Source organism: Empidonax traillii, unplaced genomic scaffold (genome assembly GCF_003031625.1).
Source record: "Empidonax traillii isolate 1590-97213 ecotype Southwest subspecies unplaced genomic scaffold, ASM303162v1 scaffold380:size670999, whole genome shotgun sequence".
NCBI lineage: Eukaryota > Metazoa > Chordata > Aves > Passeriformes > Tyrannidae > Empidonax > Empidonax traillii.
In genome coordinates this window covers 169,969-191,020 of record NW_020955573.1, presented here as the reverse complement: position 1 = coordinate 191,020, position 21,052 = coordinate 169,969, and the positions used below count along the sequence as shown (strand labels likewise).

At 49.0% G+C, this 21,052-nt stretch overlaps 1 protein-coding gene and 1 long non-coding RNA gene across 2 annotated transcripts in view; one reads left to right on the top strand and one right to left on the bottom strand.

Annotated features, from left to right (window-relative positions):
* Nucleotides 1-5,000: 5,000 nt before the first annotated feature.
* LOC114062054 lies at nucleotides 5,001-9,170 on the bottom strand. The gene is made up of 3 exons (XR_003572298.1): nucleotides 9,091-9,170; nucleotides 5,625-5,760; nucleotides 5,001-5,270 (listed from the first exon to the last, which is right to left on the bottom strand). It is a non-coding gene; the product is annotated as an uncharacterized LOC114062054 (long non-coding RNA).
* BRWD3 (bromodomain and WD repeat domain containing 3) overlaps nucleotides 8,859-21,052 on the top strand; it is a 47,649-nt gene continuing 35,455 nt past the window's right edge. The window contains exons 1-6 of the mRNA XM_027893085.1: nucleotides 8,859-8,965; nucleotides 9,080-9,138; nucleotides 9,266-9,295; nucleotides 9,559-9,618; nucleotides 17,443-17,593; nucleotides 19,604-19,702. Of these exons, the coding sequence (XP_027748886.1) occupies nucleotides 8,929-8,965; nucleotides 9,080-9,138; nucleotides 9,266-9,295; nucleotides 9,559-9,618; nucleotides 17,443-17,593; nucleotides 19,604-19,702 (436 nt within the window). The 5' untranslated portion in view covers nucleotides 8,859-8,928. The remainder of the gene's footprint in view (nucleotides 8,966-9,079; nucleotides 9,139-9,265; nucleotides 9,296-9,558; nucleotides 9,619-17,442; nucleotides 17,594-19,603; nucleotides 19,703-21,052) is intronic.

Sequence of the window (21,052 nt, the reverse complement as noted above, 5' to 3'; positions counted from 1 at the left end):
TAAATTCTTTTTTAATGGGAAATGCCTTTCTTGGGCTATAATTTGTTTAATTAAAGCAGGCAGAGTGTGCCTCATTAGCCTAAAACCTATTACATGGCTTCCAGCCCCTAGATGTGACCGAGAGCCCTGAGAGGCCAAAAAGAGCTCAAAAAAATCCCCCCCCCCAAAAAAAAACAGTTCTAAAGCTTTTTCTCGTTTTTAATTTTAAATCAACCATTCCCAGATTATCAAACCACGGCTCTGTGGCTGGAGCAGCCCTGAGCTCCACGTAAGCCTTCCCAGGATTGCTGCATCTGGCTAAATCCAGCCCAGATTAGAGCAAAGCTTTCATTGCACAAACTCTCCCTGGAAGGAGCAGGATGCTCGTGCTGCTGGGAAAGGGACAGAGCTGGGAACAAGGAATGCCAAAGACAGGCACCACGATCCAGAGGTGTGGGGAAACGGCCCGTGCTGTGCATTCCTCCTTCGAGAGGGAATTCGGGAAGCGGAGCCATTCCTGGAGTGTTCCAGGGTGTCTCTGGGATTACACCCTCCAGCTCCTTGCTGGAATCCTGCCGGAACCCAGCGCTCTGCAGGATCCAACAGCAGCCCAGAGCACAGCAACAGCCTCCACCACGAGGTTCTTGGCTCTCAGAGGTTTCAGCCAAGCCCATTGTGCTGTTTTCACACCCGTTTTTGTCTTTATTTCCGACCGTCTCTGACTGGGGGAAGGGTGGAAGGGGCTCCCAATTTAATTCCATAATCCCCCTAAGCCTTGCTTAATGCACTGGCTCTGTGTGGCCTCTGGGAATTTCACAGTGGCATTTTGGGTGGTTGCAGCTCTGCACTGGAAAATGGCCCATCCTTTATTTTGCAGTTATTTGAGGGAAACGGTTCCCAGGGCGGGCACTCAAATCCGTATTGCCAAAAGAAACAAAACTCTGTCACCCAGATGGGGCTGGAGCTCGGCGCTGCCACGCAGATTCCTGGATGAGGGAGCTCAGAGTCTGGCTGGAAACGGCCAAAATAATGCTAAACAGGAGCAGGAGACTTTTGCTGTTGGGGAAAAATGTTATTTTTGGCTGAGGGGGCGGCCGGGGCAGAGTCCCCAGCTCGGGGATCCCACCGGGGATGGATCCCCCCAGACGTGGGCACAGCTCACCCCGACCTCCCCTGGGCTGGGAGGGATGGAAGTGCTGCAGGAGGGAAGTTCCAGCAAGAGTTTTTGTCCTGCTGCTTCCTTCTCCCGACAGCAAAGGAGTGCAGCAGCCTGGCTTGCTTTCCACATGCTCAAGAAAGGCAAAACGAGTGTTGAATGAGCATCAAAGCACCTCACGAGCCTCTGCTCTCCTGAAATTCCTTGGCTGGTGCTCAGCTCCCAGGATTTCTCCAGTGTCTGCTGGAACCTGATGAATTCAGCCAGCAGTGAGTGAAAACCTGTGCCACGAGGTCAGCATTGCTCCCCACGGGATTTTTCCAGGTCCCATTTCAGGGTGCACTGTATCTCCCGTGGAAATTCCAGTCATGGAATGACTCCCCAGTCATTCCAGAAGCAACTCAGGAGTCAGCAAGGACACAAAAAAATCCAAATACAAGGGAATGGAATAGTCCACAGGCAGAAGCAAAGCCAAGATGGGAAGGAGGGTTTGGAAGAAAATTCAAGGTCTGAAAGGTGTCACCTGTCACAAATTCAGTCACCAAACAGGAGGAAGGAGCAAAGAAAGGGAAATATTTGAAGATACTGAGATCTACTGATGGGGAGGGAAAGGTGTCCAGAGAGACAGCAGGAAATACATGGAGAGGAGAGAATCCTCAACAGGAAATGGCAGGACCCTCAAGATTCCAAGGGCAATGTGGAGAATATCAAGAGGTGCCTTTTTCCACCCCTACAGTCTGTGCAATTGCATTCCACGCTTATTACAACCCAGGGAGAACAATGAAACACCTCAGGGAAATAAGGACCAACGGCACAATTCTGATTTTATGGCCACCATGAGCTTCATCTCCCACCTATGGCCCGCAGGTTCCATCAGAAACTAAACCCACAGAACCTGGGGACTCCCCAAACTCTAAATAAAAGCTCTTTTATTGGTGTAAAAGAAATGAAAGGGAACAGCCAGCAAGGCAAGAACTTGCAGGTGTTGGAAACCACTTCACCAGAGGTTCAATTAAATTAGTCTATAAAAAAAAAAAAGCCTTTAAAGGGCCTCCTAAGAGTTCAAATCCTCTCCAAATGGAGATGACAGAAAACATATTCTAGCAGGTTATGGCTCAAACCCCAACAATTTAAGGCCAAAAATAGAAAAGGGATTCTGAAATCCGAAAACTCAGGATATCAGGGGAAAGACTTTTCCCAGAGATACAAAGCTGAAAGGCCACAGGGGGATGTGAATGTCCAGTAAATGATGGAAGTGCAAGAACTAAATGAAAAAGGGGGGTCTCTTTTCCACAGAGGAATTTATGGAGACTTCCATGTTAAAGCCTTTCTTAATGAGGGATAAGAGGGAGAAATCACCTCAAACTAGAATCTCTCAAAGTGGCTTTAAACTGAATATATAAAAATAATGGGAAGAAAATGCCTGTATGGGACAGCACTTCGAGAAATGTTCCAAAATCCCATCCTGGGATTTCATGATTCATAACTTAGAAAGATCATCATAAACTCACATTTCTTTTGGGAAAACTTATCTCAGCTTTCTAATCTATCACCTCATGCAGTAATTGATATTTAGTTTTATGAGACCGTATTTAAAGAGTATTAATGAGCTTATTTACAATGTCTGCATGTTAGGGATATTAATAAATATAAAAAAATACATCAAACTGTTTTAAAACTTTTTATTTCAATAAAATCAGGGATTTTAACCAACCCTGGCATGTCCCTTCCCGATATTTCTAATGTTTTTGTAAAACAAAAAATATAATTAAAACATAAAAATCCTCAAAAGTTAATGAAGAAAGGGTATGGAATATACAGGGATGTAATTTTATTAAAATTATACACCTGGCTGGGGGAGTTGAAGTAAAATTTGCATGTTCAGGGAGACAGGTGATGGATTCCCAGTTGCAGTCGGGCACTGTGTGCTCACACTTCCAGGAGAAGTCAAAAATGCAGGACTTGGCTCTAAAACTGACAAAAATCACGAACCAAACATGAAAGGCTTATTTTCAAACATCTTCCATGACGTGAAGTTGCTGAGTCAGCCCAGCAGGAGACACCAGGTATTTTGGGGATCAGGAGACCCCCGGCTTGCAGCTGCCATGGACACCTCGGGAAGAGCTGGAAAAGGTTGGGAACAGGGAGCTTGATCCCAAACAGGGGCTCCTGGGGACACGGCTCAGAATCCCTCAGACAGGCAGGGATGTGCTGACTGCAACAGTAACTCCAACAAGAACAAAACACACCTTATCACTTACAACCAGCAGTAATTTTCCTGCTGTAAAACGTGGGGGGGTTCCAGGCACTTTTGGGGGACAAAGCCGGAATTCTGAGATGCCGAGGACGGACCTGACACTGAGTTTATTCCCCTGGTCCTTCTGCTGGCAGAGCCGCCCCTTTTCCCCGGCGTTTCATCCGCAGCTGAAATTGTGCATTTCTGGGTATAAACGGAGACAAGGAAAACGTGTAAGGAATAGTCAGAAATGTAATTTCTTTGCAAAGCAGGCGGGTTTAGCCCCCCCAGCTGCAGCAGGGCTGTACAGCCCACCCAGCTGCTCCCAGCTCACACTAATGGCTGCCATAAGGAATAGGAGACACGGATCCGTCCACGGAGCACGGGAGGACACCGCGCCACGCACGAGGAATTTGGGCTGTGCTGAGTGGGTTTGAGCATTCTCAAAAGGCAGAAACATCACATCTGCGTCGCGCAGAACAAGTAATTTATCAAGGAGATGAAGTATTATGTGACAGAATTCCGAAACAAAGGCGAGCGGCGTCCTGGCTGCTCCTCCATCGCCGTTCCTCCAGGATAATGTTACACCCAACTCTTGGATGTCGGGCACCATCTAGAGGAATGGCTGCAATGATGCAGCAGGGAAATGAGATACTAAATTATTAAAACCTGCAAAAAACCTAGAGCACATCTTGTATAATATCTAACAGCTATTTATTTATTATTTACAGCTCTTACTGAGCTGGGAGAAAACCCCCAGGAGGAAGCAGGAATTCGGATACTTGTCCTGCAAAACAGGATGTGGGTTTGCACACAGCAGCCCTGCACTCCAGCAACTGTAATTAGTGCTAATTATTTTGCACCTCATAAATTTATTAGAATAAATAACTATGATATCAAAATCTGATTTTGCTGTATTTAGAGATCTTAAAGCAATGACTTTTCAATGTCCCTATTTGCTCCCAGTTGTGCAGCTCAAGGCACCAACCTCTAAATTCCTTCTAAACACCTCTTGGGTTTTTTTATCAGCTAAATAAAACTTTGGATTTAATTTAATTACTATCCTTGTTTACCATTTAGCTCCATATGAGCAGGATAGAAGTCCTTGTGGGTCCCTTCCAACTCAGGATATTCTATTAAAAAAAGCTGAAAATGTTTAATTTATTCCAGTGTTTAAATCCAGCTGGATTCAGCCATGTGCATCCCCAGCTACATTTCTTGGAAAGTTACAATCCAGGTACAACCCACCACACCTGCACAATTCCACTCTAAACTTTGTTGTTGTTGGTTTTTTTATTTATTTGTAAATGTACATTTCTGGCTGTGACAAACCACAATCGTGTTTCCACTGTTAAAGCAGAGGTCAGGATTTGATTCATCAGGACACTAAATCATAAATAAAATACGAGAGAGAGACCTTTACCTGGTGTTCCAAGCTGGCTGTGGGGAAGTTGATTTAATTTCATAATCAAATTAAACAGGGGATTGTGTTTCCTCTCAAATACAACCCGGAGTAAATCTTTCTACAACACCAAACGGGGTGAAGTGATGGGTATTTGTGTGTTACTTCCTAAAATCCCTTAAAACCTTCAATTTCTATTTATTTAAAGAACAGTATGGAAGGAAACCTTCTCTGGCTCATTAGTCTGTTCTCCCTCCTCTCTGCCGCGGCTGCCGCTGGCATTTACATAACAGAGCTCTGCTCCGAGGAAAGATGAATCAGCACATCCATAAAATCCTGCCTTCACTCCCAGATTTACTATCATCCCCAGCATGCTGCTGCTCGGAGGCAGAGGATCCGGAAAGAGATGAGTCACGGAGATGCAAGATCCGCGTGTGGCGGGGAAATGGAGCTCCCGGGGAATGACAAGGATGGGCATTACTCAGCAGGCAGGACTCCTGCAGGGGAAAACCCGGGACAGGTGGGAAGAGGTATCGACCACAGAGCTCGTAGCATGCTTAGGGAGTAATAAAGCAGCTGGGAGAATGGCAAGGGGAGGAAGCTGAGCTGCCAGAGAGCTGGGAATGTTAGGGAGAGGCTCGGGAGCGACGGCAGAGCAGCACAGAGCAGCACAGAGCAGCACAACACAGCACAGCACAACACAGCACAGCACAACACAGCACAGCCACGGCTGTGCCAGCAGGGCCGGGGGATGATCCACAAGGGCTGTTTGGAAACGAGGGCTACTGGTTGTGCCTGCCCCCAGTGCAGGTACCTGCACGCCTGTGCTCTGCAGCACACACAGGGCACACCTGGGGCATTCCTAATGCTCTCCTCTCCTCCTGATCCACAAATCCATCTGAGCTGCGATGAGGAGCAACATGGAGCATGGCTGTGGATTTATAGGCATTAAGCAAAGAGCATGTGGCCAGGCTTCCAGCTGGAATGCTGTGGGAAGGACACAAGCAAAGCGTGGATGAGCTTATGCTGGGAGCATTTGCTATCCCAGGCTTTTGAGAGCTCATTTTAGTTACTGCTTAAAATCCCCATCGGCCCCTGATGGGCCCTAATGGAACAGTCCTGCCTGGCGGTGCTGCAGCTTCACCTGTGCCACCCCCACGCTCACAGAAAAGCAAATCATGAGTGGAGAGACTCAGTAAGACACCAAAAGGTGCCAAGGAAAAATGCCACATTCCTAAAGAAATACACAATCATGGAATCCCAGAATGGTTTGGGTTGGAAGGCACCTTAAAGCTCATCCAGTCCCACCCCCTGCCATGGGCAGGGACACCTTCCACTAGCCCAGGTTGCTCCAAGTCCCGTCCAACCTGGCCTTGGGATCCAAAGGCAGGGATCCAAGGGCAGCCACAGCTTCTCTGGGCAACCTGTGCCAGGGCCTCCCCACCCTCACAGGGTAGGATTCCTTCCCAATATCCCATCTAACCCTGCCCTCTGGCAGTTTAGAGCTGTTCCTCCTTGTCTATCACTCCAGGATGTTGTAAATATTCCCTCTCCACCTTCCCTGTAGGCTCCCTTCAGATATTGGAAGACCACAATCAGGTCTCCCTGGAGCCTTCCCTTCCCCAGGCTGAACAATCCCAAATCTCCCAGCCTTTCCTCATAACAGAGGTGTTCCAGCCCTCCAATCATCTTGGTGCCTCCTCTGGACACCTTGTCCTTCCCGTGCTGGAAGACAAGGACCCTAGGGCTGGAGGCAGCACTGCAGGTGGGATCTTACCTGAGCAGGGATATATTAGGGAATGTTAGCACCGGAATGCACCAGGAGGCAGTGCTGTGCAGTGTTTGTGGGGCCTTTTTTTCCCCCCTGACGTGGAATTTTATTCAGCTCAGGAAGATGGATTTGTACCTCTAGGGCACATTATAAAACATCATCCCTGTTTTTTCCTGGGCCTTCCCATCACGCATCAAAAGATGAGCTTGCAGTTCTGGGCTCTGAAGGCAGGTGGGAGAAGCATGACCTCTCCAAAGTGGGATTGGTGTGTGCTTTTCCTGGCTGGGATTTATTCTGGGGGCTGCACTGTCTCTCTCCCAGGAAGCTCCATGCTGCAGCCCTGGAGGCTCTGGGGTCCTTCTAGGAAGATGGGAGAGCTCTTACTATTGGGAAGCCACTGGAAGTTGCAGTTGGTGAGGTGGCACCTCGTGTCTGCTACTGATGAGCTAAGCAATGAATGTGCCCTGAGAAACTCCAAGAGTAATGTTTTGGAGCCTGCAGGAAAGGTGGAGAGAATGTTTCTACAAAGGTCTGAAGTGGCTTTAAGTTGAAGGAGGGTACATTTACATGGGATATTGGAATCCTTCCCTGTGAGGGTGGGGAGGCTCTGGCACAAGTTGCCCAGAAAAGCTGTGGCTGCTCCTGAATCCCTGGAAGTGTCCAAGGCCAGGTTGGACAGGGCTTGGAGCAACCTGGGCTAGTGGAAGGTATCCCTGCCCATGGCAGGGGGTGGGACTGTTTAAGGTGCCTTCCATCCCAAACCATTCCATGATTTTATGAACTGTCACTGGCAGCTCAAGAACTTTGGAGGATGAGGAAGAAATGGGCTCTACACACCACCCAGTCATTCCAAGCTCCTGGCACAAAACAATTTCCCCTGTGGATGGGGAGCGGGTGAGTGGAGGTGAATTATGTGGAGCAGCTCAATGTCAAAACCTCAAATCCTTCTCCAGAGACTGGCTGGGTGCCTGGAAGCATCCCAAGGAGCTGCTAGCAGGAATGACTGCACAGCAGGGAACTCTGAGCCAGCACTTCACAGCAGGCCCAGTCCTGAGCAGCTGCTTTAAATATAAGCCCAAACTGGATGTATTCCTAATGTTTCCACGGCATCGATCCGCAGTGATTCAGCTCCTGGTATTCCAGGTATGAGGGTGATTGTCGTTTGTTATTCCCTGTGGTGACTGGTTGTTAGACTGCCAAGGCTCTGGAGTCCCAACATCAATTGTCAGGTACTTGAGGTGACAAAACACAACTTTGCAGTGAGGAATGCTGTCAACTCACTTCATGCTTTAGCAACTTATTGCTGAAGTGACACCAAATTCTTGAGCTCTGACAGGAGACTTCCCACAGAAAAATATTTATTTCCATTAAAACTCTATATTGATACTGAACCTTTGTTCCTTGGGGAGTACAGGTGCTGTATCCATCGTCTTTTTATTTCCTGGTCACTGGGAGGAAACACTTTTAATCTGGCTCCTAAAGCCACTCAAACCTGAGACCTTTCCTTACATCCAGGCCTTGTTTCCCGGGAGCCAGCAAGGGCTGTCACCTTACCCCCCGTGCGGTGTGTCCCCTCCACAGCACACCCATGGGCTCCGTGCCCCTACCCATGACAGGACGTATCAGATTCCTGAACCCCTGCGTTCTCATTTAAATAAAACTGATGGGTTTGGGGACCGTGATGGGGCCCCATTCCCCAGGCGCTGGTGGGCAGGAGGAGGTCGCACCGAGGCCCCGGGTGTCTGAGGCCGGGAGCAGCAGGGCCGGGAAGGCCGGGAGGGCCGGCGGTGAGCGCCGAAGGCTTGAACCGTGAGGACTGGAAGGGCTGGAGCTGCGAGGGCCGGGCCGGGGAGCCCCGAGGCCGACAGGGCCAGGGCTGGGAGCGCTGAGGCCCTGAAGGCCGCGAGGGCCGAGCCCGCGAGCGCTCCCCCCATAACGGCGGCCGTGCCCCCCTCAGGCACAGCTCCGCTCAGCGCTGCCCCCGTGCCGGCGCTCAGAGCCCCCCGACCCAGCCCGGCGGGGCGGGTTTAGGACCGGGCCCTTCCACTCCTTCCCTTTCTTCTCCTTCCTCCTCCTCGCGCCCGTCCCTGCGGGGCCGGAAGCGCCGCCCGCCCCGTGCCGGCGCCGCCCTTCCTGCCCGCCCGTCCCGCCCGGCGCGGCCGCGCGCGCCCCCCGTCGGCGGGCGGGGGCGGTGCGGGCGGTGCCGGCGGCGCTCGGTGCGCGGAGGGAGCCGCGATGAGCCCGGGCGGGACCCGCGCCCGCACCCGCACCGGGACCCGCGCCCCGCGCCCGCCCCGCCGCGCCGGCATGCGGCCGCGCCCGCTCTAGGAGCGCCGTGCCCCTGGGCCGCCATCCGCCGCCTCCCCTCCCCCCTCCCGAGGAGGATGGCGGCGGCGGCCGCCCCGACCCAGCTGGAAGCCGGTGGGTATCGCTGGCGGCGGGGGCTGCGCTCCGCGTCCCCCCCCACCACCACCACCTCCTCCGCCACCCCCAGCTCTAACCGTGTCTAACGCCCTCTCCCCCGCCCCTCCGCAGAGCTCTACTACCTGATCGCGCGGTTCCTGCAGTCCGGACCCTGCAAGAAATCCGCCCAGGTGAGCGGAGCCGGCCGGGCCGGGCGGGCGGCCACGGGACGGGACGGGGCGGCGGAGCCGCTGCGCTGCGGGCGCCCGGCTCACGTCCTTTGTGTGTGTGTGTGTCTGTGTGTCCTTCTGTCCCCAGGTGCTGGTGGAGGAGCTGGAGGAGCACCAGGTGAGGCGCCTGCCCCGGCGGGACGGGGGAAGCCCTCGGGACGGGGGGGGTCGGGGTTGCCCTGCCCCGTCTAACCCAGCCCATCTCCGCCCGGGACACCCGGCGAGGAGCGCGGGGGCTCCGCGGCGGGGCCGGGGCAGGGCCGGGGGGCTCCTGCCCGGGGGAGCTCCTCCCGGGGGGGGCGGACGGGCCACGGCGGGGGCTCCCCGGGGAGGGCTCGCTGGGGTCTGACGGCCGCCCCTGGCCCCGTGTCCCTCCCGCAGCTGATCCCGCGGCGCCTGGACTGGCAGGGCAAGGAGCACCGCCGGAGCTTCGAGGACCTGGTGAGACAACTTTCGCTCCCGACTTTCTCGGCAACTTCCCATCCACCCCCCCTCCTCGCGCCGCCGCCGCCGCACCGGGCGCCGCGTCCCCCCCTCCCCGTGTATGGGGGTGTGTGTGTGTGTGTGTGCGCGTGTGTGCGTGCGTGTCCCCCACGGCGCTGCGGGCTGCGCCCCGCCGAGGCCGCGACGGGCCGGGAGCGCGGAAGGGAGGGCAGGGGAGGCAGCGTGGGCTCCGCGGGGCCGGGGGTACCCGGTGAGACCCCCCCCAGTCCGCCCGCAGCGCCCCCGGCCCGGCTCCATTGTGGGGCCGGGGGTTATCCGAGGGCACGCTCCGGGGCCCGCCGCGGCCAATGGCGCCGCTCCTTACATCGCGCAGAGCGCTGCGCCGCGATGTGAGGCGGCGGCTGATTGGCTGCGGCGGCGCCGCGGCGGGGCGGGGGGCGCGGGGCTCGGGTCCCCCCGGAGCCCCCGGGGCCGGGGCCGAGCCGGGCCCTTGGGGTTCCCCCGCACCGCGCTGGGCTCCACCCGGGCCCCGCAGCCCCGCGGGGGGACGTGCCGGACGTGCCGCCGGGCTGGGTCAGGCACTCCCGGCCTGCGGCGGCCTGCGCGAAAGCCGCCCCTCAGCGCGGCGGTCGGGCCTGCTGTGAAGCGCGGAAGGGGGGGGTCGGGGACGGGGATGTTGTGGCTGGTAAATGCCGGTGAAATAAACGGAGCGGCGGGTTTTGCTGAGATATAAACGTATGGATGTGTGTCATTGAGGAAGGTCAGGCCCCTCGGCAGGGCCGGGGGTGGCCCGTGTCCCTTCGCCCCCTCCCCGGGATTTGTCACTGTGGGATTGACAAACCCGAACCGTCCCAGTGCGTTCCCAAAGGGTCCGAACGGCCTTGGTGTCGTTCCTGGGAGCTCTGGGTGATGCCGTGCGGCGCTTTGCCGTTGGAATGCTGTGAACTTCCCAGTAGCTCTTACAGCACTGGTACCTGTGATCAGCACCGTCTCCTCACCGGGAAGGAATGGGAAGCACGGCCCGGCCTCTCCCACGGAGCAGTGGGGATGTGGGATTTGCCCGTGGCTGTTGCTCAAGCCCCTCTGTGCCTTGCTCAAGACGTGGTTTCCCGCTTTAGCAACGTTACAGGAGCTCAGGTGGAGACAGGAGAGCTCCTTGTGTCCACATTTGGACCAGCTGCCTTTCCCTTTCCAAGGCGTATTCAGAAATCCAGGGAAGTTGTGCTTCATCTCACCTCTGGTGGATGATTCTGGGACTGTAAATTGAGTGAGCAGACATAGAGTAAGTGTTGCATTCAATAAATTCTGATTCTCTCTTCCCAGAAAATCTGAAATCTAGCTATAGGCTGTCTCAGGTGTAGCTTGTGACTGCACCCACGATCCAAGAGGAATATTGGCAGTGCCGGTGTAAAGTCTGGTGTCAGACATACTAGTTTTGCCTAATCATACACATTTTTAACATGTACATTTTTTCCTTTCATTCTGTGTGGCATAGATAGAAAAGCTTTAAAACCTTAAAATATTTTTTGTGTGTGTATATGTTACATGTTAAAACCATATATTTTTCTTTAAAATTTCAGAAATGGGAGACAAACCATTTTAGAGTGAGTTTTGGAGTTGATGGAAAATTGCTTTTTTCTGTATAAAATTATCAAAATTAAGTCCTAAGATCACTAACTAATCCTTTTAGTTTGCCCTTTTCTCTAGTATTATTTAACTGTTTCTCATGATTTACAGGAAGGAACAGGATTATAAATGAATCATTACAGTGAGACAGGTTGATGCCAGGTGCGATGAGCTGAGCTTCTCTCTGTTAATCCTCAGAGGGCTGAGGATGGTGAAGGAAGGCTTTTCCTCCTCTCTGTGCTTGGGGTCTGTTCTGTTTGGAATTTGGACCTTTGGCTCCATATGATTGTTTATTAACCCAAACTCCTCGACTCCAGGGCTGGCTGGATGTCTGAATGCCATGTTCAGGACAGACCAGAGTTGTGAAGGACACAGATATCTCCGACCTTCATTTTAATTATCTCAGGCTTGTAATGAACCAAAATTAAATTTTCATTGCCAGCAATCAGTGCTAAAGGTTTTTTCCTACCTATTTCTGCTTTTTTGAACCCTTACAGACAGAAGACCAAAATTATTTACAGTCTCAGCTGGGTGTTGCAACTCCTCTGGTCAGGCAGGCCTGAGGTAATTGAAGTGATGAGAGTTTACAACCTGGACAAGTCTGATTTGTTTGTTTGTTTGCTCAGTATTCTTACAGAGTATTTCTGGTTCTGCTGTTTCAGCTTTGTTTTCCATCCTCAGTGTGGCTGTTCAGGTTAGCAGTGGTGTTTTTCAGAAAATATGCCAATTGTGGCCATTGAGCGCGTTGTTACTGCTCCTGAGCTTTTGGAAATGATAGGGATGTAACAACCCAGTGGCTACTGCGTGGTTTTTATCTGGGGAATGTTTACTCCCACTTCACTCGAGTTTGTAGTCAGGATCTGAAAACTCTTTCTGAGATTTCTTTGTTTCTTTTTTCTTAAAAGTTAATATTTTACTTTATATGTCAGGTACCACAAGACAGAAGAGTAATTTAAGACACACTAATAAGAATTGTACTTAGTGAGCAAAATCACGCAGAGGATGCAAGTTCATGTGCCTTTGTGTTCCCTTTGTCTTTCCTGCTTATTTCCACCTTGGAGCACTTTCTGTGTGCAATATGTGGCTGCCTGTCTAGGTAATCACAGAATCTCCTGAGCTGGAAGGGACCCACCACGATCATCCAATCCAAACCCTGGCCTTGCACAGACACCCCAACCATCCCCTCCTGTACTTGACAGCGCTGACCAAACACTCCTTGAGCTCTGTCAGCCTTGGGGCTGTGCCCTCTGCCCTGGGGAGCCTGTTCAGTGCCCACCACCCTCTGGGGGAAGAACCTTTCCCTGAGATCCAACCAGACCCTGCCCTGACACAGCTTCAGGCGCTCCCTCAGGTCCTGTCACTGTCACACAGGGCAGAGATCGGAGCTGTCCCTCGGGAGGAGCTGCAGACCCCGATGAGTCTCCCCTCAGTCTCCTCCAGCTGAATCATTCAAGTGTGCTCCAAAGTGGTTTTACTCTAGTTTTGGCTGCTGGTGGTCTTGAGACATGAGATGTGTTCGTAAAGGGGAGGGTCACAGAGTCATAGAACCCCAGACTGGTTTGGGTTGGAAGGCGCCTTAGGGCTCATCTCATTCCACCCCTGGCATGGGCAGGGGCACCTTCCACCTTCCTGCTGGAGCAGGTTGCTCCAGCCCCATCCAGCCTGGCCTTACAAAGGCCTGAAGTGTGTCCAACTTGCAGGTAATTAGTGCTGTGATTTTAAATGAGCAGCAGCCCTCAGTGAGGACTCAGCTGCTGTACAGATGAGTCAGGCTGAACGACTCCGATTATCAGTGCAGTCTCCAGTGACCTGCTGTTCCACATTATCTTTGTTTATTCCTGATAAAGGTGACTGCCTCTGCTCTGGTTTTAAGAACTTTCTGATGGCCTGTGTCTTCTGGTTCAGCCTTTTTTTGGTCTTTGTGCTGAAATATGTGTAATTTCAGGCAAAACAGAAAATCAGCTATTGTTGGACAGTGGGGAATTTGCATCCACGAACGGCTGTGCTGGTATGGAACAGCTTATGGGATTTGGCTCTGAGTTGTTGCCTTGCCCATCTGCATTGATTTAAAACTAGCCCTGACTCTGAGGTGCTGGTATTTATAGATCCTGCCAATCCCAGCATTAGCAGAGCAGAGATGTTACAGTTTTGTCACCTCAGGAAAATGTCATGTGGTAACATGGTCATTCCAACCTGTTCTCTCTGGGGAACCAAGTGGGTAAAGGCTTTTTAAATCCACGTCTATTTGCATATTGTTGGCATCTTGTGCAGGTCCAGTGTCTGAGATTCCTTCTGCTGAGATTCCCTCTTTGAGGTCATGAGCAATTTCCTGCTTGCTCAGCTGCCCTGGGCCTCTTGACCTCCTCCTCTGCTTTTTGATACAGTTGTCAATTGATTCTTAATTGATGTTTATTTTCCGAATGAGAGAAGTGCTGTAGGGACTACCTGGAGGACAGAAATGTGGGATGGGGTGGAGGAGCCTCTGAAGGGCCACGTTGCTGCCTCCCTTCAGTCTGCACCTCCTGCCTCAGGTCTGTGCTGGGAAGAGAGGTTTCACTGGGCTTCCCAAGAGAGATGGTTCTGAGCTCCCTGGTTCCCCCTTCTGGGAAGACAGACATCCTGAGTAGTCATCACAAAGAGTTCTTTTTTGTGTCCTGTTTGTTGAAACCTTTCTTGGAGGGGAAATTGTCAGCAGTCATAGAATCACAGTCGTGGAATACCCTGAGCTGGAAGGGACCCACGAGGATGATCAAGTCCAACTCCTGACCCTGCACAGGACACCCCAAAATCCCACCCTGTGCCTGAGAGGGGTGTCCAAATGGGAATCACAGGACACCTTGCTCGTGGTCTCTGAGGTGACACTTTGATGCTTCCAACCACAGGAACCTGAACAGGTTTGGAAGTTGAACTTCTCCCAGCCCTGACATGACTTCACTTACCGTTATTTTCCTCTGCTTATCACTGTAGCAACTTCTCTGCAGCCTGACTCAAGCAGTCAGGACTGGGGGACTTTTTTAAAAAGAAGAGTTTTTTTGTAAAGAATGGATTCACTTTACTCAATTCTTCATTTTTTAGATCCATTAGAACTGTGTGGTTACTGTGTCAGGGAACTCTTCCGTGGTACTGTGGCATTCTTGTGCTCTCACATTTTAACTTTTATGGGGTTTTTCGCATCTTCAGGCAACAAAACACTTTGTCTTTATAATTTATCCCAAGGTGCAGCATTTGTTCTCACTTAGCACATTTTTGGTTCTTCTGCATTATTTTAACATGCCTGGTTTGGGCCTGTATTACTCATATCTAATTTTTTCCAATTTTCTATTTATCTTCTAAAATATTTTCATATGTTCTAAAAATATTTTCCTAATATATTTGAGAAGCTGATAATATCCTTGCTGTTGTCTCATTTTGCCAAGTAGGGTTTGGACAAGCACAGACTGAGAGATGTGGTTATACCTTTGCTTTTTTCCATCCTTCTTTTAAGGGAAATCTGATCTGAGAGACCGGTTTTCTCAGCTGGATGTTTGCAGCTTCAGGTTTTAGAAAAGTACTTAAAATCCATTTACAGCTTCTCACACAGAGGTGAAAGGAAGGAGTTTTGTTTCAAGTTCTTTTGGAAACCTGAAAACTGAATTGCTTGTTTAGCTCTGGGCTGTGATTTAAGCATTTTATCTGGAAGTTATTACAGGAAAAAGTCTCCAGGAGAATTTGCTGGTTTTGCTGCCTGCCTTTGGAGCTGTTTGGTAGTAACAACAGTAATAATATTCAGATTAAGGGCCACTTATTTGGGCTGTTGGGGCTCGTAGAAACATGGAATTGTGCAGGGAAAGAAGTGTGATAGAGCCTTCTCTGTGGTGTGGCATGGTTTGGATTGCAAATCCAGAGGAGAGGGAATGGTCACTGTGGCACGTGGCTGGTCTGGGCAATGTGCTCCACATTAAATATTCCTTAGGAAAGTTTACAATCCAATAAGACTGCACGAAAATGTAGAAGCTCCAGCAGCTCACGGGTGCCTGTTTAACTGTGGCTCTGTGGTGGATTTGCCAGCATTTCTGGTCTGGGCAGTGATCAAACAGAGGTCTGGTATCCTGAGCTGCTCAGCCTCTGGATATCCCAGGGAAATTCCCACCAGGCATGTGCAGACGAGTACCCTGTGCTCCATGAGGCTGCCCCAGCCATCCCTCCTCTGGGAACGTTGTCCCATCCCCAGTGTCCATGTTCCCTCTTTGCTGTTCCCTATAAAACTATGGCTTCATCCTTAAACAACAGAGGAAGTCCTTTTCCATTTGGGGGTTAGTCAGGACTGCTTGTGGAGTAACCTGTGCTCTGTCTCTGCAGTGGGATATTGGCTTGTCTTGACATGGAATGTTGGTGATGCTCCCAGACCAGCTCTGGGGTGAAAAGAGGAGTGTTTGCCCTGTTACACTGGGAGAATGGGTTGGAACGTTGCGTGAAATGTTGTATTTCCAGAGAGAGTGCTATGATTTGGTTTATTTTTTACCCTGGAAGTAAAATTTCACACGTGTGGGCTGGTTACTCCTTTTAATCTTTTAATCTTAAGCTTGATATATTGCTGTCTATTGGCAGCTGGTGACTGGGAAGGTTGTTACTGGTTAGCAGAGATGTAAATAAGGATTTCATACTCAGATGTTACTTAGCTGATGATTTTCTCTTTAGAACTTCCCTTGGTCCAGACCCTTTCAGATCCCCTACACTCTGAAGGGAGGCTGGTGGAGGGTAATAAAATATTTTGTAGCATTAACACATTTACAGGATTTCAGGGATGAGTAAGTGCAAGAGGCAAATATCAACGTTTGAGATAATCCTTTCATTTTGACTTCTGTTATATCCTGTCATTTACAATGAAAGGCGACTCCTGCTCATTCACTGAACTGCACTGGCTGTATTATATTGGGAAGGTGCCAATATAGTTTTGGAACTCCACTTTGGGGAAGAAGAAGTTACAATGGCTGGAGGAACCTGTCAGAGCAGGAGAGCATTCACTGAATGATCCTTTAACCTGCAGTGACTGAAGGATGTGTGGAGGGAGAAGCCTCAAGGAGTTTCAGTCACATTGGAAGAATTATTAGTTGGCCTTAGTTAAATGATAATTTGTATATATTGTTAGAAAAGCCTTCCTTTTCCTTTTTTATTTTTGGTTAAAATCTGATTTGGTGCAGGTGGTGACATTACCCACCCCCTGCCTGGCCATGTTGTGTCCTGTAGCTCCACTGCTGTTGCCCAACTGGAATGAGAAAATTCCCAATGCCATGTGCTAATGATCTGTTTGATGACACAGTTGAGTGAACAGTGTTTTGGCAGCAGGGCTGAGTGAATTACACACCTTTTCCTCCTTCCCGATTCCTGCCGCTCCCTCAGGTGTGTGGGGTGGGAACTGGGCCTATCCTCAGGATCTGGGAAGGCAGGATGCTGTTGATCCATAAAAGAAGGTGGATTTACCTGTGTGGCCTGCGTTGAAGGACCTAAATGAGCCCCGATGGGGAGTTTTTCCTGCCAGTTAGTAAATACGAAAGTCAGGCAAGTGCAGGACATTCTGGATAACAGACTGTTGGAAAAACTTTTTTTATTATTTTTTTATTTTCACTTAAAAAAAATTTTAATAAAAAATATTGTCATTTTTTTATTGCCTCTCAGTAGAAAACAAAGGAATAAACAAGAATGTTTCCTCAACATGACAAATTTCGAGCCTACACACATGGATCTTAAACATACCTATTCCCAGGAGCTGGAGAGTGGGTATTGCTTTTAGGGTGATGTTTAGGGGTTTTAGGGTAAGATTTCAGGTTTTTCAGGTTTTAGCACATGTGCTTCATACAGTAATGTCAATGTAAGGGTATTTTAGCTAAGCCAGAAATGGCAAAAGAATGAACTGGAGAGTAAAAAAGGCTTAAAAAAAGAAAAAGTTGCTTGAGCAGAGAATTGCACTGGGAACTCTGAGTTTCAGGGATCTTTGTTTTTAAGGGATATCCTAAATTAAAATTCAGCTGCTAGAACCTGGAGTTTCTGGTCTGACTTTTTCAATGCTCCACATCACTTTAACATGTGCTATAATTGATTTTGAAGGGTTTTTTAGACTCGATTTCAGTAACTTTACGCTTGACTATGAAACAAAGAAATACCAGGAGAAGCCAAACCAAACCAGTTTTCCAACGTCTGCCTTGTCCGTGTGTTTAGGTGGCTGTCAATGCACACATCCCTCCGGATTATCTTCTTAGGATCTGTGAGAGGCTTGGACCCCTCTTAGACAAGGAAATCCCCCAGAGTGTTTTAGGGGTGCAGACTTTGCTGGGTGTCGGGCGCCAGTCTCTCCTGAGGGCAGCAAAAGGTAAGAATCCCCATTTCTTTGTGCTTGAATCCCGTTTTAATGATCAAAACCCTTTTGTTTCGATTCAAGTTGTGCTATCTGTGTGTTTGATGAGCCCTGCTTTGTCTCCCGTGCTTGGCAGCTTTCTTGTTGCTGAAATGCAGTTGTTGCTGGCCCTGTTGGATGTATTTTCTGTGGTTGAAAGTGCCATTTTAAGCAGTTCTTGCCTGATCTTGTTACTTGCTTTCTCTGCCTCCTCTCCCCAGTGTGTTGGACTGGTGGTTGTGTAAATGATGTGAACTGGATTAGGGCTTTGATCCATCTGAAAAATGCCATTTTTTCATATACATTTGCACACACCTGTGTCAAAATCACCCAGCAGTCGGTGTGTTTTGCTGGGCAATTTTTGAGCCTTGTTTCTTCCATTATTTGATTCCGTGGCTGTGCAGACACAGGACGAGGTGGGATTTGGGGCAGCATTTAGGGCATGGAGAGAAGGTGAGGCTGTTTCTTCAGTGACAATTCCTGCTTGTCCTTGCTTAAAGTTAATTTGAAAGCCCCCAGTCCTTTCATGAACAGTCCTGTTCCCTTTGAAGAACTGCTCTGCTTGAGAGAATGATCCTGAGAGCAGTTTTGTGTTAAAACTAAACAGATCCGAGAGCCATCTGCTATTGGAGAGTGATTCCTCCCTTCCCTCCTTACTCTATGCCCCTGACACTTCCTCCCTGGAGGAGCCAGAACTTCCTTGATCCTGTGATGTGCTGATTCAGGGAGCTGAAATGTTGCAAAATTTGTTGTAGTGCATTAAATTGAGTTGGTGGAAAAGGATCAGAGGGCTGGAGGTGACACAGGAGCATCATCCTGGCAGAGGAGGAGGGATGGGACAGCAGGACCTTCCTGTTTGGGTGGCATTGAGCACTTAATTCCCTGCATCCTGTGAAGTCACACTGATGCTAACGAGGACTGTGGCTTTCTGCTGATCCATTGGATGTCTCCTGGAGGGATGTGCTGTTTGCAAACACCCAGAGTTTTGGGACTAAATCTTGTTTTGCCTGTGCTTTTGCTGTAATTGGGTGGAGAATTTCAGGTTTGCAGGGAAACATTCCTTCATTTCACACTCAGTTTGCAGAAAACAGCAGCAAAACATGGAGAGAAAATAAACATTTTTATGCAGGGAGACAGAACTTCTGAGGGGAATTGATCTATTTTGGGAAGTCTTGAGTGCTGTTTTTAATGAGTATCATTTATTACTCTGGGCTGCAGTTTGGGGTTTAATCGGAAGGTGCTCTCAGGGAGCTCTGAGTCCCCTTGCTCTTGATGTTCAGAGATGTAGATGGTGCTACACAGACCCACCAACCTGTGGCACTGTCCTTCTGTTTCACTACTTACTCACCGTGGAAGCTCATTTCTCTCCTTCCAGATGGCCAGAAATGGAAGAAATCCAGGTCTAATTTCTGAGGCACTCAGAAAAATCACTATTGTTCTAGAGAGGAGGCTCTCCGAGGCCAGTTGGCAGCAGAGAGCTGGAGAGTCTTTAAAGAAAGCAGTCTTCGCTTTAAAACAATGATTTTTTGGGGGGTTGGGGTGCAGAGGACAATCTGAAAGGAGGGCATGTTGCCACCAATTGCAGGAAAACAGATTTACTGGATAAAAACTCACTTCTCCACATTCAGGGAGCAAATGTGTGTGTGTGTCTTCTCAAATGTACAGTTCCTAAGTGAGGTGCTTTTAGTGCTGGGATTGCAGGACTGAAAACATGGCAAAGCTCAGTCCTGCCTCAATCCAAAGTGTTTTTTTTAAATTCTTTTTCTTTCCATTAATTTAGACTCACCAGTCACCCAAATTAACCAAAAATAAGTTGAAACCACTTACAGTGATAATTGCTTAGGAACTGGAAATCAGAGTAGCTTTAAGTGATAGATCTCTGGCAAACTGTTTAACAAGGCAGATCTTATTCTGGGGTGCTGGGAGCGATGCTTGATCTCCCGATTATTTAATTTGCTGATGATTTCTGTTCTCTCTGTGGTGCAGACTTCAGACACACGCTATGGAAAGGCTCTGCCTTCGCAGCTCTGCACAGGGGCCGACCCCCAGAACTCCCCGTGAACTACGGGAAACCTCCAAACGTGGGTGAGTTTGGAACTGCATTTATTCCTGTCCTGACAGTAGAATGGTTTTTGTGTTATTCAGGCTTGGAGCTCCCACAATATGTGTAGACATGTTTTGCGAAGCTTTGCACGTTGACTTGTTCGGAGGGCAAAAGGTTTGAGTATCTTTTTATGATACGCCTACATAATATATACATTTGTTTATAAAACTGGATAGGCATGGCCACAGGAGCATGGAATCGTGGAATCATCACAGGAATCTTAGCCAGAACCAAGTGTCTGGCTCCCAGGGAGCTTTTTTGACTCAAGAATTTCTTTTAGTTTGATTATGACAGAAAACAGACTGCTTGCAACATCCCTCTCCAAAAAGGAAATAATCACCAAAGCAACATTTGTGTTACTTCAGACTCAGTTGTCCACACAGATAAAGAACTTGTGTAAAAATATGTGGGCTCTCAGCTGACATCTCATCACAGAGCTGCTCTGTTTTATTTAAACTGAAGTGTTTTCCTTGTATGGTCTGAGCTTTGGTTAACTATTTTTATAGCAAACAAGTTTGGTTCTTGCAGGCGTAAATGTAGATCCTGGTTTAGTTCTTCTTGAAGTATTTTATCTGTGTGCAGATGTTTTGCTGGTTTGTCAGGGAATCCTTTCAGATGTGCACACTCCCTTCCTTTGGAGGTAAAGGGATGGCAATTTTCTTTTTTTACCATATCTTTGTATTTATTATTTTAGCCTGGTTCTGCAGTTACTTTACTGTGAGCAGTTGTGCTGATGGATTACTAATAACCTAGATTGTAGATTTATTGCACACAACTTCTACAGCTGTATTTCTGTATGGATTCTTGGATCAGTTCTTTCATCAGACTGTGTGCTTTTGGAATATGTGTTGTTATTATTAATGAACCAACCTGGCAGATTGGGCTTCAGCATTTATCATGTTTTCATGGCAGACGTTTGTGCTGTTTGCTTGGTGATTATTTAGTCACTTAAAAAAAACCAGAATAATTTCTTGTGTTTGGTGTTCTCCTAATTGCTTTTTTAATAAATGCAAAGGTATTATATGTAAAAGGGTCTTTTATAGCCAGGAATTAACTTTTATAAGTATTGATTTGTGGAAGAATACAGGGATACAACCCTACTTGGTGTATCTACATAAATTACTTGTAAGAGAAGAAAATGTGTATGAAGATTAAAACAAGGAACTGGCTATACTTAAGGCAGGAGTTTGGTTTTCGGATTCCTCGTTGTTAATCCTGAAGTTGAAGTCACAAAATTCTGTATATATCTGTGCACAATGGGTGTTTTTCTCTCCTGAGTAGTGCCAGCCAGTGTGTCTTGTTTCAAATACAAAATGAAGAGCAGTGTCTGA